A 19,191-nucleotide genomic window follows, 5' to 3' on the forward strand; every position below is an offset into this window, starting at 1 on the left:
TATACAATATAACAGTTTTGCATATTTATTTAAATTTTTTTATCATAATAAAAAAAAAGTTTAACGATATATATTTTTAGTCAGATGAGTAAAAAATATTGCATGTAAATGTGATGGGTTTTCATTTAAACTATCCAATCATATGCAGTAAATGAGTTAACAGGGATTTAATTTTAACGTAATTGGATAATTAAATATAATCGTCACACAATTTGTTGTATAAAGATTCTGAAACTGCCTTACTAAATCAGCCTTATTAGGTTTTTTTGTAAATCAAAATCCACAATTCCAGGTATACACTAATACAAGTTGCATGTACAAGCCAAAACATAAGTATTAAATATTTTATTACATGTCAGTACGTGAGTATATTTTAACCTCCTTATTTATATTCATTTTAGGCCACTGATCCTGATGCTGGAGTCAATGGTCAAGTACGTTACAGTCTGGCAAACCTTAATAATATTTTCCGCATCACCTCCAATGGAAGTATTTATACATCTGTAAAGCTTGATAGGGAAGTAAGAGACACTTACGAACTCACTGTGGAGGCAACAGACAGTGCACCTGCTGATCCACGTCGGTCTACAATAACTCTTACTATCAAGGTTACTGATATTGATGACAACAGCCCTGTTTTTACAAATGCTTCTTATTCTGTGTCTGTACCAGAGAACATGACGCCTGGGACAGTCTTTCTACGAGTACAGGTAATTTTCTTCTGTATGTTTTTTGTTGTTTTCATGGCAGCACAAGCACTTTGACATTGCAAGGCCAGGGATAACTTTCTAGAACCTCTAGATGCACCAAAATGCACAAACTGTATATGGATTCTGTATGACATTTTTATAAATAGTATTAAAATGTGAAACTATACCTTTCCATTATCATATCTCCAGGTAAAATGAATGAAATCTCCTGGGGCCTGTCCACATCTAATACAAGTGAGAGTATACCAAATGTCTACTCTATAAAATGAGTTAATTGGACAATCAACAACTCTCAGTCACACTCTGAGAGGCTAATATTGAGACAGAAGGAATATTCCTGACCATTTATTGTCTTCACTATTGGCCATTTTTGTCTTCACCATTACCCATATCCAGAGACCAATGCTATATGCATTTCATGAGATATTTCTTTGAATTTGTATGGATTTTGGTATATACAGAATAGCAGTAATTTTTTTATCAGTAGGTAACACTGCATTCTTTATTACTGGTATCTTGTTCGAAATTTGTATTAGTTTAAGTAAGACGTTTGGGATCTTGTAATATTTCATAGACGTTCTCTAGAAACTTTGTTTAGCTATAGAAAACTCCCATAGCTGCTGGAATTTTAAGGAATTGTCACATTGCAATTGCTCACATTTCAAAATACTTTGTTGTTTCCAATGAGCAAATCCTTCCAGCTTTGTCACTTGTGTATAGTTATTCAACATAAGTTTAAAATAAATAAATCCCTTTATCATGAGTAATGCTTTAACCAATATCCTCATTTTATTTAACTTTTGAAAATTAGCAGCACCAGCTGGGAATAAAAAGTGCTCATCACTTGCATATCTAACAATTCCCATACATGCACTTATCAACTGATATAGATGGTGGATACCCTTATACCATAGACAACAAAATGTTGAACCTGCATGGCTATTTATCCATGGCTTGGGGGTAACTATACCACCCTTTTCATTTGGATATTGTAATCCTTTGATATATAATCTATTTTTTTTCTGATCCAAATTTATAAGGGTGGATATGACATGGACAAAGGGAGTTTTCATCATGAATTAAGCAGTGCCTGTAATTTGCTAATAAGTGGATGTACATTTCATTAATTAAGCATCATTTAGAAGATGTAACCATTTTAATGGATGTATGTGTGTAATGTGTATTGTAGGAACTCTGGACTCCTTGAGTGAATGAGAGTAGGTTGTACATTTTTTGGAGTTTGGAGGCAACACTTTGTAAAGAAGAGTATTTTGTGAAGTCCCCAGAAATGTTTGAAGATTATTGGAAGATTGAGAGCCCCACACTATTTAATTCAGTCCAGAATGAGTTTAATCATTAAAAAAAATGTCAAGGTAAAAAGCCAACACAGGTGGCTCACAGATCCTTTTTCATCAAGTCTAGGAGACAAAATAACACACTGTAAATGGACTAGATCTAAAACCATAAATGCAATGGCCTGTAGACATAAGGAATACACACAACTGAAGAATGTATAAAATAAAATAAAGAATTGCATACAAATAAATTGTAAAAAAATGTCTTTGTTCAATACTGTTACACTGTTTTGTACACTATGTCTGTTTTTCAAATTACTATCAGGATTTAACCATTCTGACAATAGTCACTGATTTTTTTTCCATTAATACCGCTCATAATAGTCTTTTATTTATCCTTTTCCCATATACTGATATTTCTGGAGCTCTATACTTTATTCTTATAATATCAATGATTTATTTCCCTTAGAATATTCATTCTCCATATTTACTTGACCAGTATTATTGTGCATCATTGCAAGCATATAGGGTGCTGAGTGCTTTTTTTCCTTATACATATATTCTAATACTTTTGCTTTTATACTATTGGTCCATTTTATTGTGGATATAAATAGTTATCATGTCCTATGTGTTCAATTTGCTCTAGTGCTGCTTGACAACAGATGACTGGACTGTAGTCTATATTACTGAGGGATAATATGATTAGGCTGTCCCATTTGAATAAATGGCTCCAGAAACATCAATTTCATCAGTTGATTGCTGTCTTATGATTTTATAGATTTACTGATCCTTTATGATTGTAATTATACTCCGTCATTGGCTTCAGATAACATGTAGCACTCAGGTGGTGACAATTTTTTGGCTTTAGCAGTTTAATCATTGTTTGAACCGTCTATGATCTTTTTCACATTCTACTATTTTTTAATATATTTGACATTTGATCATTGAAAGATTGCATTCCTATTATTACATAAATTTCATCATTACCTTCTTTAATTTATTTTAATTTTTTTAATTTAAAGGTTTAGTCTACCAGTATTAAATTTATTTATAAAACTACTATTATATCTGTGATCTATGTAATGTAACTCTTTTTCACAATTCATTTTTATATTTTTTTATTTTATACACTATTCATCTATACACCATATGTCTATAGGTCATTATATTTATGGTTTTAGATGTAGTTAATTTATAGTACGGTATTTTGTCTCCTAACTGTGATGAAGGGGGATCTGTGGGTCCTTGAAACATGCTGGCTTTTTACCTTGACATAATGTTTTAATAATAAAACTCATATAGGAATGAGTTAATCGGGGTGGTGATCTCATTCTTCCAATAACCTGAAATTTTAATGGATGTAGAAGAACTGGGTAAAGGGAATTCCAATTCATGAATCTGATGAATAATGGGTAACAATGGGAAGCAATTTGAGTTACTCCACATAATTGTTAATCCTGAAAAATGACCAAAGATAGAATATAAAGTTTAAAGGATAATTTCATCTTAGAAAAAAAAATTCACATCCTATTGCAGGTAAAAAAACTGCATTTATTTATTTATTTTTTTAATTAGGAGTCTGTAAAGCATTGCATTCTCAGGCTCCTGCAGACTGTCAGTTTAGCGGTCTTCCCATACCTCATACAGGCAGGCAGTTACTAAGTGACAGAAAGGATCAGTGAACTACCTAGAGCACTCATATACACCCTGGTTGTTCACAATGGCTCCCATTCACAGAACTCTGTGAATTAATGAAGTGGCTGGACAGGCGGAGCTTTGCACAGCTGCATTTTGGTTTTTTTGCATTATGATAGCAGGCTGGCTGTCACAACTGGGACTCCGGGGTGTGAGGGCTGTTCAGTTAGTAACATGATACATGTTATACCCTAAATATGAGTGTAACATGTTTCTAAAAGGGAACTTATCCTTTAATATAGAGTTTATTGTAATTCTTATATAGGGTATATAGGGATTCTAAAATAACATTTAAACTGATTGAATATTAGGGTTGAAATGAATTCTTTGCACAAATAAGACTATTCAATACTATTAAAGGCTTTTGTTACATGTAGAGATAATATCGATTTAGCTTCTCTAGTATCCAGAGGTATTTGTATATTTACAAAAGTAAAATATTAAGATCCGTTTACCCTCGATAAATAAATTTTTTTTATTACCACAACCAGGGGATTTTAATTTTAATTTCATTTTAATTTCACATTTACTATAAGCAAGGTTATCAGGCAGTACAAATCAGAATGCATCACATCCTTTCCTGATTTACAAATAGCCATTGCTATGACCTCATATGTAGAGTCTGGTAATAGTTTGATCTTGTGTTGTATGCTTCTGCTGGAAGACCATCCCCTTAAGGGGCATTATTGGGAATATAACGCAAACCATAGATGATTCAATTTGCTTTCCTTCCACCTGTAGTGGAAGGAAAGAAAATTGCTTGATTCCCCCATCAACACAGTGCAATCATACTCTGCCAGCAGGGAGCCTTCCTGGCTGGCAGAAAACAATGATTACTGCTAGCGGCTATAGCCACTGACAGTATATGCATGTAAACAATTTGACAGGCTGGTTGTACCCTAGTAGACTGATGAATCAACTTGGGTACAAACAGCATGTCCATAGATGGATCAGATCTCTGAACCAGCTGAGATTTGATCCATCTATGGCCAGTTGAGTATTCTTTATCCCTTAACTCCAAAGTTATAATATTATCTGTTCTAATAATTACCCAGTTGTTCATCTGGAAAATATCCTTTTATAGGCATATAATCTGCTACACAATCAGTAGAATGCATCTACTATATTAGAGGCAGACTACAGTGCCAATTTCATTTTCTATTATATGTTTGTAGATTGCTGCTGACAAATACACAACTTTATCTTCCTCCTCAAAGTAATGCTGCTTTGAGAAAACACACATATGTTCCTCCTTCTTAAGCACATTTTTTAAGTTCTGTGCTGCTTCTCCATTCTTCAAAAATATTACACGCATTATTAATATATTCGTCTTCCACTTTATTCATTTTCACCAGAAGATTCCTCTCACATCTCTTCTTATTTGTCTTGACAACTGAAAGTTGTTTCACAAGTTGTCCTTGGAGATATAGCTGTGGAGTATTCCAACCCAAAAAATCATTATGGTCAGAATAGATATAAGAGAACTCCTGGGAACAATCGTAACCAATAAAGATGTGAGCTCCAAGGAAGAAATACAGTAAGGGGAATATAAGTATACACTTCGCTTAGTACAATTATAGATACATACCACCTTTAAAATCCAACTTTTTTTGTATGCAAGTGAACGGCACCAGTCTATGTATAGAAATAATAACACAGCGTAAATAGGAAGAATAACAGTAATATTTACCCTGCATGTAAGTATACTTTTGTAGATACCTTTCTGTATCTGGCAATACATGTGCCCCTTGCAAACATTTTAAAGGATAAGTTCACCTTTGGGAACATGTTACATGTCCCACTCCTTTTTAAGGGTGGAACATGTAATATGTGCCCATTGTCCTCTCTCCCTGTGACAGCAGTACATGGAGAAGTTCCCCATACTAGCTGTCACTTTTTGAAAACAGCACGACTGTGTGGTGCTCCGCCCACACAGCCATGTCATTCATTCACAGAGTTCTGTGAATGAAAGAATTACAAGTCCAGACAGCCTTTGTAGTTCTCAGCTCAGTGAACCATCACGGCCCTGTTGAGCACTGCGGTAGTTCATTGAGCCTTCCTGTCAGACTGTATCTTCCTGCCCGTATGGGATGTATGGGCACACAGATACCATGAGAGGTTTGCAGGAGTTTGCATGGCACCAGTGATCTGCAGATTGCTGATGCAATGCTTTCTAGGCTCCAAAAAAAAAAAAGTAAATGCACATTGTTTTTTACTTGCAAACAAAATGGACATTTATTTATTTATTTATTGTAAGTGAACTTATCTGTTAAAACAGGTTGGTCTTGTTTCAATAAGCATTCCACTTAAGAAATATCCCATTGCATTCCAAGAAACCATATACATAGAACTTTACTTGTTCCAAATATTATTTCTTAAAAAAAATAGGCATAGCATAATAACATATTTTCTTCAATTCATAATACGCATTGTATATAAATTATAATGTGAAATATCTTCCTCCCCCATTGACAATAACAGCTGCTCAAGCCTGGTATTGAAAATATCAGAAACAAACAAGCAAATATATCTATTGAAATTCATATCTCAAAAAACACATAAATTATAATGTGAAAGTATCCTCATTCCCCATTTGCAATAAAGGGATGTTCAAGCTCAGTACTAAAAGGAGGGGGGGATTAAACCCTGGTTCCCCTATCACTCTAAGATACCACCGGTCTCTACTCCACACATCCAATATTCCTAAGCCCTACAATATTCTAGCAACGCCATGTGCAATCTTATATTAATCTTGTTGCAGCCAATACAGACGTACATTATTTGACATGCTTTCCATTGCTAATAATCCACAAAGCTACATAAGCTGATGTATCAAAAAATTATGTCTCTCACCTAGCAACAATTCCTAGCCATACAGAATAAAAGATAGCATATGACAATTACAACTTTTGCAAACATGTTTAATCCTGGAATTTAGATATATTATGCACTGTTGTAATTTCCTCAAGAGGGTATCTTTGTTCTGATAATTAATGAATTTAGCTAGGATTAATTTTGACGTTCGCTCAGGTGGAAGGTTGGAAGATGAAGTTCCTTCTCTATTGCAAATACAGGGGAAAATGCAACTTTTCTAAACACTGAGAAAAGCCACATCTAAATATATTCCATTATATTAGCCCCTACACTTTTTTCTAGGGCTCCAGCAATTCCTTTGTTGTTCTGATGCAGTCCATTTTCGATATCATCCATTTTATCAGTATTAGAATTTGCCATGTAGTTAAGATGAACTTATCCTCTATGTTTATTAATTCCAAAACGAGCATTCTTTCACAATTTGCTTTTAAATTTATATAATAAAAGGCATTTCTTCCATAGTGGAATCCAATAACGTAGCTGCTTTTCTGCACTGTAAATAAATCATCTCTCACTGTAGGCTCTTTCTCACTTTGCAATTGTTCAAAGGCACATGAAGGGATAGATGCACTGGCTACATATTTTTTTACATTCTTTATTTATGGGTTTTTATCATTACAAAACTGAAATAGCAAATGGTACAACCCATTACAGAATAGCTTAGGTATCTCATAGTTTGATCATTATAACATGTCCAAACAAAAGTACACAGTATTGAAGTATACAAAAGAGCGTAGGAAAGAACTCCTAGAATGTGGTTGAAAAGCATTAGGTATATGCAGTGGAGGTCCAGGGGCTTTTACCTTTGTAAATTTGGATTTTACTTCACGCAAATCAATTGTATTGTTGTACCTAAGAGGACTCATGATCAATTCATTTTGGCAATGAAAAGTACTTTTCAGTGTATAGTAAAGAAGGTCCAGCATTGAGAAGGGGAAGTTGAACTTTGAGAGTTCACATGCATCTAGTTGTCAATAGTGGAGAGGGGTCATGTGTAGTGAAAAGTAGAGATGAATTGGGGTGGGGGTGATGGGGAAAAGGGGGATATGCACCTGCAGGAACATAGGGGTAGGACTTTAGGAAGAACTCTTCAGTGGCAGTGGTGGGTGTTATGGAAAAAGGTTCACAGCTCTCTGACAAAAGTACCTGAATGTCAGCAAATTAAGGCAGCTAGCAGTTGTTTGAAATCATTTGTGCAAGTAAATTCTATCCAATAGAACCACATATTCCTGAATTGTACAATGTACTGTGGATGGGCAGCCCGTACAAACACAGTAACGTACCTATACGTTGCTGCCTGATTCCAGGTACAGGACACACGCTCGTGCTCCCGCCTGCCTACTCCCATTGTAATTGTACATAGTGGGATCTTGTCAGCAAGTCCCAGCCAATGATTCATGGCCGAGACCTGCTAATCATCTGTGTCCAATCACAGCCCAAACAATCAACACAAGGCTCTGTACAGAGGGAACAACTTGCCATCACTGTGATGTCCTCAATACGTCTGAGCCACTGCAACTGTTGGCTGTTGAGAGGTTTTCCATAGTGCCAGTATACTGGAGCATGTTGCGCTGACCAGATGGCCAGATATCGATTTTTTGTAGGCAGCTATCAGAAGTAATACCTAAAAGAGAGTGCAGTGCAATCACTGTGCAAGCTATATTATAAATATATATAGACATCTATCAAAACCTTAATGTATATCTATATGTGATCTACAAATCCAATTTATATGCAAAACAAAAATAAATTGCATGTTTAATTGTTAACATGCATCAAAAATGTGCAGATGCATTCATTACAGGTGAATTTTAACATACAGTACATCAATAATGTGAAAATACATCTGCCTCAAATAAAAAACATGTGTAATCATTAACGTGCATCAAAAGTTCAAAATAAATGTCTGTGTCCTGCGAGAAAAATTATTATTTTCAAGCACTATGTGCTTCATCACCAGTCACACCACCTCCTCACCTCAAAATATTGACCTATGGCAATAAATAGGTCAAACTGCTCTTTGCTCTTTAAAATTCAGATCTCAGACTTCTCCAGATGTATTAGCAAAACCTTCATCAGCAAATGGACCTCCAAAGCTACAGGGTACACTTGCCAGCACCTTTGCTCAGTTGCAACAAAATGCCATCAATGCGCAATATATTTTTTAAAAACATCCGTTTTATTAGCCAAAAACGTAAAATCCAAATTGAATGTACTCATAAATACAGTGCACAAGTGCACTGGAATCAATATGTCACTTTAACAGTGCATTGCCCCTGTTAATATGAACATCATCTCCTCATACAGCAGAACCTTACATCTGATCATGAGTTTTCATGTCACAAAGCCCTGCCCATGTTTTGTCATGCCCCTTGCGGCTTAAACATGGATAAGCCACGGGGGGCATGGCAAAACATGCTGGGGTGGAACTTCGTAACTTAGTGCATTTTCATATAACTCAAGCATCACATAAGATTCCGAGATGCCAGTATCAGAACTGCAGCCCTGACTGTTTTTACTCACTTAAGTCTCAGCTGTATCTTCCTCTATGACATAACAAGCAAACATAGTGTACAATGTGTTGAGTATGCTTCCCCTAGCTCAGTCCAAGGGAGTTCCAAGGGGAGGTAAAAAAGTAAAAAGCTGTCTGTTTGGAACTGGCACAGGAGGCAAGGATCTGCTGCAGGAGCTTGGATGGATCACATCACTTCTGGTTGCTGTACCATTCAGGACACACTCTAACATGCCAATTGTTTAATTCAGATGTAGAGATCCCTGGACAGGTGGAGATTTACCTGACATACCTGAGATTTACCTGACATTCAACATTTAAGAACATTACCTAGCAAGTTCCCATTAAAAGGTAATTTAAAGAGGTGCTGACACTTCAGCATCTATTCATTCAGAGTAATAAGTAGAATACAATTATTCAGTGATCTCGCTGTCTTTGTTTAGGCTGCTCACATCAACCAAGGAATCTTCCAAAGGAATGGAATGAATTCTACTCCTATGGATTGAATGGTGCATGCTTTGGCAAGGGCATGGCATGCTCCTGTTCCCTGATGAATTTCCTCTCTGTGGGAACTTTCTGAGAGGGGGTGTGAACCTGCTCAAGCAAGCACCATCCTCTCAAGTGGAGGACAATTGGAACTCATTGTTTGGAACCTGTGTGGACCTCTTAGTAGGTGTATTTTGGTGCAGGGTGGATAATGGCAATTCTAGAGCCTATAGCACTAATTGACAGTCCTGGAAGATTCAATGAGGTTTCCCTGGACTTTCCTGATGAAGGTGTGTGTAAGGTTGTTTGCTGTACTACAGGTGCCTTATTCTATTGTACCTATGTGGAAGTACATTTTACTTATTACTGCCAGTTTGTGTAACTGCTAATTGCAACCTGTATATGCTCTGACATGTTTAGATATTCACAACTATAACCCAGCCAGGAGAGAGGCATTCAGACATCAATGCTGTTTGATGAATGCAATATTGGCATTAGATCATGCTGCTCTGCAGAAAGATTCTCCCCCTCCCCTTTTATACAGCAGAATATGGATTCAGGTTGCTAACAAAGGGGCAAATCTATTTTCTTGTTCATCTCCTGGATATTTATTGACACTCTTGCACCCAGTTGTCACACAGCTCATTGTGAGGGCTAAAACCAATATGTCACATTAGACTAACATTAACTGGATTACAACAAGATATAAATCTGGATTTTGTTATATGGGCATGACTGGGAATAATAGTTTTTAAATGATGTTAAGCGTGCTGTGTTTATATTTTGGTGCTTTGGATACAAGTTTACTTGTTATAAAATCTCAATTAAATAAAAATAAGACACAATTTCTGTAACCTTACTTTGGTTTAATGTTTTATGATTCTGCTCATCCTGATCTCCAGTTAAGGGCATGCTGTTATAATAATTTGATTATTGCAGGTTGTTGGATGAGCATACATAGCATTATATGTGGACTTAATTCAATACAATTACATTTATAAGATGCTGTGCCCTATTTGTTTCTGGGATAAATATGTAACACAAAATACTTCAGTCAGGTGGATACATGTACTGTATAAGTCTTTCTGTGTGAAATGGTTGTTATATGAATGGTGAATGTATATAAATGGTCAACAAGAAAGGTGAAAACCTTTATCAAGGAGATATGTATTAAAACAATATCTAAAATGGTAATAGAAATTATAATACTATAAGGTATTTACCTTTCATATAACCACCTTTATACACTTAAAGGCTTGCTAACTATGTATTGTTATATAAAGGAAGGTATGAAGAGTGCAGGGCTCATGTGGTCAGTATTATGTAGTATTATGTAGTGCAGAGGACAGTGGTCAGGAGTAACTAATGCAGATTTCAGAGGTCTGACGTAGGTAAAGCACAGAGATCAGGAGTAAGTAGTTCAGAGTGCAGGGATCTTCAGAGGTCTGACGTAGGTAAAGCACAGAGATCAGGAGTAAGTAGTTCAGAGTGCAGGGATCAGTACTATATAACAGAGTTTGGAGGTCAGGTGTAAGTAATGCAGAGTGTAGAGGTCACTGATATCTAATGCTTATTTAGCAGTTAGTAGTAATTAATGTAGAGTGCAGGGGTCAGTAGTATGTAACACAGATGCAGTAGTAAGTAAGGCAGAGTCCAAAGATATGTGTTTGTAATGCAGAGCGCAAGGGTCTATAGAAAGTGATACAGTGTTTAAAGGTCAGTGGTATGTAAAGTAGAGTTCAGGGATCAGTAATTTGTTGTGCAGAGTGCAGGAGTCAGTAACAAGTAGCTCAGAGTTCAGAGGTCAGTAGTATGTAATGCAGAGTGAAGGAATCCGTGGTAAGTATCTTTTCAAAGTGATCTTTGAAAATTATTGTATTTGTTTATTGAAGATATACATGGACCCAACTCATTTCAGAGACTTTTTTTTATAACAGCATTACTTAATTGAAGACTGTCTTAAGAATCAATATTCCACTTTAACAGTTGTAATATGTTCATATATGCCAGTATTTAGTGGAAGAACACTCTTTCTAGTTAAGTTTGACTAATTTGGGTTTCCTACTATAGAGACAGTGTGAGAATACATTAATTAAATTACAAGTCCTTATTGTTTCCTTCCAAACATAGCTCAAGATGGTCTTTCCATAAATTTAGGCCTGTATTTTTTATCAGTATATGGCAACAAGATGTTCAGAAAACAATTTCAATTGGTTGTAAGGGCTGGAGATTTTTTACCTTCATGCATACTATGTATGAAGGTAAAAACCTTCATTATGCAGATCTCCCCCCATCCCCCTCTCCCCCAATACTTACCTGAGCCTGATCTAGCAACAAGAGCGGTTGCTGTCCCAGCTCTCTCTCTCCTCATAGGCTCAGAGACAGCAGTGGGAGCCATTGGCTCCCACTGCTGTCAATCACAGCCAGTGAGAAGAAAGCAGGGGACAGGGTAAAGCCCCACTGCCTGTGTCTATCTACGCAGCTAGTGGAGCTTAGGAGCAAGCCTTCACGAGTACTCCCCCAGCAAGTGTCTTGCTAGACGGGTACTCAAAGAGAAGGAGGAGCCTGGAGCACCATTGGGGTACCCGAGAAGAGGAGGATCGGGACTTCTCTGTGCAGAACCATTGCACAGAGCAGGTAAGTATAACAGGTTTGTTATTATTATTTTAATTAAGCCTTTATTGTCACTTTAAGATTATGATCGTTTACTGAATATGTTGACATCTTGCTATGATTTAGTATCTGGTGCAATAAGATACATTATGCTGATTTAATTAAATAAGCTCTTAATGTAAAAAAAACTAAATAAAAAACTCTTCTATGATTTTCTAAAATAGCTATAAGTTTTAAACATAACTTCTTTACTATGGCATCCATATAATTTTTGTATACAGTACGTCCCAATGAATATCATTTCTGGTTCATATGCATGGCTTACTACTTCTCCTAGATTTTGTTCTCGAAGTTAGTTGTATAATGTTCGGCATTTCATGCAATAGAAATGTATTCAAATATATACTTTCAGAAAGTTCTCAGACCAAACAAACCTTTTTATTTTATAACAATGAGAAACAGTGGTGATGATGAAGACAGTTCCTCCAACTTAGCAGTTGGTTTGAGAATAGGCATTATAAGGCCTACATTAATATATTCAGAATAGAGAAAGGTAAGACTCTGCAATGAAATTTGCTAAAACCCTTGCAGTGTGCACAATTCACTGAAAGAGCCTTGATTAGTCTTTTCATAATGGAGTTTTACTATAGCCTGTGAATCATGCATTCTGTGTTTCCTGCCAGTTGTTATTTTGTGCAAAGCTATGCTTTACCATTGCAAAGTAAGGAACATTAATAATTGTTGTCCTTGTGATATGTATTACGCTTGGTCCTGAACATATTATTTTCTTTTGTGATATTGCAATTATTCATTGGTGAATTGAAAAGAACAGGTTTTGCATACACAAAAATGATAATGATGCCTTGGCTTGTGTATACTATGGCTGTGTAAATATGGCTTAGACAGTAATCGCTTTCCAAAGTCATAAACCTGTTCTCAAAGACAAGATGCTTTAATCTGTTATACACTCTGCTAGTATGAAATGGTGAAAAGAAGTTTGAAGAAAAATTCATCTTAGGGACTGAATAGACTTAAAAAAGGTTTATTCACTGAAAGTTAATGGCAATAAAGTATCTGTGTACACCAGCGCTTGACATGGGGAAGAATTCTAACTACTGTCTGGAACATTGTAGTGAAGACCACACCTTGTGTTCTATCCAGACACAGATAGCAATAAAAACTAAATACAACATATAATCACCTCTGCTAGAAATGGTGCTTAAATACTGTTTCCATCTCTGTTCAAGAGATTTCCCCTCTCTTCCTGTAAAAGTTAGAAACATAATAGGAAATTCCCAAATGGTGACGCAAACATTAAAACAAGCAACAAAAGCTATTCAGAAGTTATAACCATTCTGCATGCTAATCCAAATTTAACAAAAATGACAAAAGTTGCTTCTAGTCAATATGACTCTGAAGACAGATACAAATGAACCATTGTCAGCTATTTCCAAGGTGATGTTAATCAAATACCTTGATTCAAAACATGTTATGGTTGCTTTTCTCATTTGATAGGCAAGTAAGATCATTGGCTAGAAGTTAATGTGTCTAATCACAATATAAAAGGAGGAATAATATTGGTCAGTTCATTATAGAAATGGTGATCATGGATAATATTCAGGCACACATTTCCAGATGCATGCTAGCAAGAAACAAGAGAAACTTTTAGATGGCAGGGTAGTTTTCTCATAGTTCAAAATCATCAAAAGGTACTCATATTCTAAGACTGGTGTGGCTGATTATCAAAAATGACATACTGGATGGCCATCGAAGGTGAACACAGGGAATTACAGATGTCACTCTATGATAGCATACTGCATATTATTTGCAGTGGCAGATATAATATGGATGGTGTGACCAGGCTTTCTACCTCGCCCAGGCAATTTTAAAACAAATGTTATTTAAAGAGTTTATTTTGTCTAAGATATAATTTTGCTATTAGCAGGATGGGCTTAAAATGTCCATATCTAAACAATAAAGCAATAAAAGTGTTAAAAGTAATAAAAGGTGCTAACCAACCTTTTAGCAATAATGTAGCCTCAAATAACACCACTTTGAAAAACCTTTATTTCTTCAGATGTTTGCAGTGACAAAGTTAATACAACAGTTAAAGATCAATTCTAATCAAGTTGAGAGATTGCAAAAGGCAAGCTTACTGTGAATGTGACAGAAATTTCAGATAAATATCTGCTGAACTGTTTATATTTTCTACTGATCAATGCATTAAAATGACCCATAACAAAGAGAAAAACAACTGTAAACCTTCAAACCTATTTTGGAGACTTCTCGGAAACTCAATACATATATTTTCTATGGTTCAATTATTCTTGCCCTTCAACCTGCTTTATTCACCAGCTTTGTCTGCTTTGATTTTAATATTGATCTGTTTATTGTGTTTCAGGCAAAGGATGCTGATCTTGGTGCTAATATTACATATCGGATAAGATCGCAGGAAGTTTTGCAGCTGTTTACAGTGAACTCATCAACGGGAGAGCTATCTCTGTTAAAACCTCTGGACTTTGAATCATTTACAGGAAAGGAGGCAGTGTACATCTTTCTTGTGGAGGCTTTTGACGCTGCAGGAAGCATGCCCCCTGGAATTTCTACTGTAACAGTTAGAGTAAAGGTATATTGTCTTTTATATATATATAAATATCTGTATAAATGACATGGGTTATCTTAATTGTCCTTAGCAAGACAACAAAAAGAGAAGTCGTTTAGCTCAATCATATTCATTCTCCTAGTAAGTTTTCTACTTGATGCCACTCCTTCCCTTTTTGTCATGCAATTAGTACAAAGTTATTTGGGAAATGGTGCCTGAAATTCATAGAATGTACACCTAATTGCTCTCTTGTGGTCTTGGGAAAGACTGTCCGACTGTGTATTATTATTACATAAAGGACATGAGCTGCACATGCCCATGATGTAATAATGATGTTCAATGGCATGCTCTTTTCCTCAAGCACATGCTACTATAGTACCTGTATATGCCTGTGATGTAATAATTACATATGGTCGGTATAGCTCACCAATCATTACTCTAATAAAACATGGTGATGGAAAAGACTCTTCCATCACACCTCATTATTATATCATAAGCATGCAAGGCTCTGCTTCTCCACCACAACTGCACATTATGACTGAACCCCCACTTAGGCACTATATTAGACTACATTCGTAAAAAAAAATCCATTCCATTTTATTGATTCAGTATATTTTGCAAATGTAGCATAACACAACCAGCATGCCCAGTGTGGGTGACATCACAGGGGCAGGGTCTCCTGGTGACATCACCAGATGGCCCCATCCCTTGGTTATTTAAGATGGCGGAGATGGCAGAGGGCAGGAGCCTTCATCGAGACTGGAGAGAGGTCTTTTTTCTTTTCGGCTTGGTGGCGGTGGTGGTGGCAGTGGGTGGCATGATTGATGATGGATCTACACTGGGGGACATTTTTTTTTTTAATTTTTGATTTTTTAATAACGGACTTGTTGAAGACTTGTGTGGTGTTTTTATTGAAGGGAGGAAGGGAGGGGAAGGAAGGGAGGGGATGGGAGGGTGGAAGGAAGGGACGGAGGGGTGGGTGGAAGGAAGGAAGGAAGGGGTGTGTGGAAGGAAGGGTGGGTGGAGGGAAGGAAGGGGTGGATGGAAGGAAGGAAGGAAGGGAGAGAAGGGTGGGTGGAAGGAAGAAAGGGTGGGTGGATGGAAGGAAGGAAGGAAGGGGTGGATGGAAGGAAGGAAGGGAGTGGTGGGTAGAAGGAAGAGAGGGAGGGGTGGAAGGAAGGTGGGTGGAAGGAAGGTAGGGTAAGGTGGAAGGAAGGGAGAGGTGGGTGGAAGGAAGGAAGGAAAGAAGGAAGGAAGGAAGGAAGGAAGGGGAGGTGGGTGGAAGGAAGGAAGGGAAGGGTGGAAGGAAGGTTGGTCTCACCATGACTCTTTCAGATGCATCAGAGCTGTCAGCTGCTGTGTTCAGTTCCCCGCCCACACCTCCTCTGAAGCTGCATGTACTTGAGTGTGGGCGGGCACAAGTGGAGGCAGAGCAGATCCAGCCTTTTTCCCCTCTTCTGCTATTGGTGTGGAGAATGGAGGGAGGGCCTGGGCAGTGAGAAGAACACAGCTGCAGTGGGAACACGGTGGGCGGGAACAAAGCAGGCGGTGGGAGGGAAGGAGGGAGGGGGCAGAAAGAAAACTGAACCATTAGGTATGTTCTGTGCAGTGGTGAGGTTGGTGACAAGCAGCGATCTTCTGTATGGCTTTTAATAAAGCAGTTGGAAGCTGCTTCTCCTCCTCTCCCTTTTGCGGCTTCCAGCTGCTTTATTGAAAGCCATACAGGAGATCGCTGCTTGTCACTGCCCCCACCACCACCCCTCCCATGCACCCATAGTCCCAGCACTGCTCTCCGCCCCCACCTTATTTCCACTTGCAGGCGAGTGGAAATTTTGAATGCTGTAGGGATGGTTAGCAACTCTCCTCTGGGGGGGTACAGACCCCCCTACCCCCCCTTATCTATGCCCTGTTATTGTTTAAGGTGTTTTATGGTGTGGAATTGGTGTTGGTATTTGGAGAGACATTAAAGTAGCGCTCCAGGTAAAAACTGCTTTTTAGGATAGGATGTGGAAGAGAACATCTGTTGGCTTTTCTTGCGCATTGTTGTGTATATTTTCTTGAAGACACAATCATTCTGCCAATGTCGATAATTAGATCGATACTAGTAGAAGTTACATGTTAAAAGCAACATCTGAGCTACATGCACTACTAAATGGCCAGTAACCAGTCATTGGGAGGTCCTTACTGCCATGCATTTTTCTTTGTTGGTGTAACACTGTGCTGGTATGAACTCTAGTGGACAACAGTTTTGGTCTGTATGAGAATTAAACACATTTTTAATGCATGTCTATTTCATTTCTATTTCCCCATTTGGGAAGGTGTCCCAGAGACCACTGACTAGTGGGAGATTTTCCCAAGGCCTGCAAATGTAAACCTGATTATGAATCTTCCCCATTCCATCACAGAAGAAAAATAATGTTCACTTAAATGCTTTGATGGATGTGCTACTATTTTACTGCAGTTAGAATTTACAGTAAGCTTCGTACTGACAAAGTTAAACACACATGTAAAAATGTTACAAATCCCCTATGGATTAGTATAAATAATTTATAATAAACACAATCAAAACACAACAGTCCATAAAAAACTAAATGCACACATAAGCAAATATATTCCTAAGTGATTATCATTGCATAAAAAATTATTCAAGAGATTACATTGAATAGCCTGATTATTGTGGCTGGAATGGCAAAGCTATTATACTTCTTTGTGCAAACAGACGATACTTCAGAATTCAAAATTCAGAAGTATTGAATAATTTAAAATGTTTCTTTTTTTCTTAGATGTGGGGAAGATATACAGAGATTTTCTTAGGTGAAAAGTAGATTCTGATTTTCTTATTATTATATTGCATCATTACCAATGTTACAAGGAAATGTCATGTAGTGTCAAGCCTTACAGGAGACAGAACTCACAACATGTTCTAACTCCTTGCTGCTTTCCTGTCTAGAATGTGTTTTAATATTACTGAAAAGCTGCAAGTAAAAAAGAAAGAAACTAGAATGCAATCAAAAGGAAAAGTATGATAATATGCATAACAGGCTTGATGGTATATTTCACTTATGTCATGTATCTTATATACATTTTCAATTTTTTTATTATATTATTTGCTTTTACTGAAATGCAACACTGCATTCATTTTACAACCTCTGTGATTTTTCTTAATAAGTTCAGTGTATGGTTGCTGAGACTTTGTTTTCACAGTATTTGATTTTGGAATTATATTGGCAGTTATGTAAAATAAGGATGTGTGATCATTCTTGCTATTCTGCTTATAGTGTTATATTAATTGTATTGCCTGCATAAAGAGGAGTCAGCTGTTTTCTTAGCATGAATAAAATTATATGACCTGCGACGTAGTGGTAGACGATAGCATGCCAAAGTAAAGATCCACGAAATGCTGTTGTCTAATGAAAGTCAAGAGTTTTAAAATATTCTACACCAGGTGGGCTAAACTGGTATTGGTGGGCCAAATGCAGCCCTTTCACACAATCTTTACAGCCTTCAATAGCTGAAGAATTTACTAAAAGTTAATCTTCCATATGTCATTTTGCAGCTCAGAATTTCAAAGTCCCTTTTGATGTTGTAAGTGTCTGTTGTTAATTGTATATTAGGTAGCAAAGTGCTATAATTTTTTTCTGGAAAAAAGTAGGTTTGCCCCAGAAGACATACTGTGGTCTCTTTAAATGTCTTCTACCCCATTAAGCCCACTGTTTAATATGAGCTTTAAACATCTGGTGTAGACCAATGAAACACCTACATAATTCCTAAGCAGTAACTGTAAATTTAACAATGGCTAAAGGGTATTTCCACTTCTACAAATTGGGATCATACCCTCTTTATAGTTCGTATTTCCTCATTTACGTAGTAAAAACTAAACAAGAAAAAGAAAATTTGCAGCTTACATTTTTAGATTCTCTTTTCTGAAAGTTCTAGTAAGCAAAACATGCTGCTTTGTTCTCTTTGTTATGAGTGGAACTGGAAATACCATGCTGAGCTATCTTAAGAAATGCAGTCAGCCATGACACCTTCATAATATACATATAGTGGGATTTTCTCAAATTTGACTATGAAAGTGAAAATACACCTTAAGCCTCCACCCTCAAAAAAAAAAAAAAAATTCTTAAAGAAATGTCAAGTGCAGAGAAAAGCTACAACACAAAGTCTAAAAACTAATAAATATAACTGATAAAGAATGCATTGTTATTAATTACCCATAGGAGCAACTTTTTGCAGTGCTGGTTCCCTGTCCTCTGTAGACCCAGTCACAAATGTAACACTTTTTTCTACACCACTGGTGAAATGAAAAGGAGAGCATTCCTAACGATATGTAATCTGTCTATAATATGAAAACTGCTAGTCTCAAAAACTGAACTGAAAAAAAGTTAAAAACCCTTCATTTAA

The 19,191-nt window shown here is 36.8% G+C and overlaps 1 protein-coding gene across 1 annotated transcript in view; it reads left to right on the forward strand.

Moving 5' to 3' along the window:
- Positions 1 to 19,191, forward strand: part of PCDH15 (protocadherin related 15) — a gene marked incomplete at its 3' end in the record, with an annotated part of 1,039,494 nt that overhangs the window by 947,667 nt on the left and 72,636 nt on the right. The window contains exons 21-22 of the mRNA XM_089692803.1: positions 402 to 710; positions 14,587 to 14,811. Coding sequence (XP_089548929.1) covers positions 402 to 710; positions 14,587 to 14,811 — 534 coding nt within the window. The remainder of the gene's footprint in view (positions 1 to 401; positions 711 to 14,586; positions 14,812 to 19,191) is intronic.

This window comes from Staurois parvus, unplaced genomic scaffold, assembly GCF_062004578.1.
Source record: "Staurois parvus isolate SC_StPar_1 unplaced genomic scaffold, SC_StPar_1.0 ptg000604l, whole genome shotgun sequence".
In the NCBI taxonomy this organism is placed as follows: domain Eukaryota; kingdom Metazoa; phylum Chordata; class Amphibia; order Anura; family Ranidae; genus Staurois; species Staurois parvus.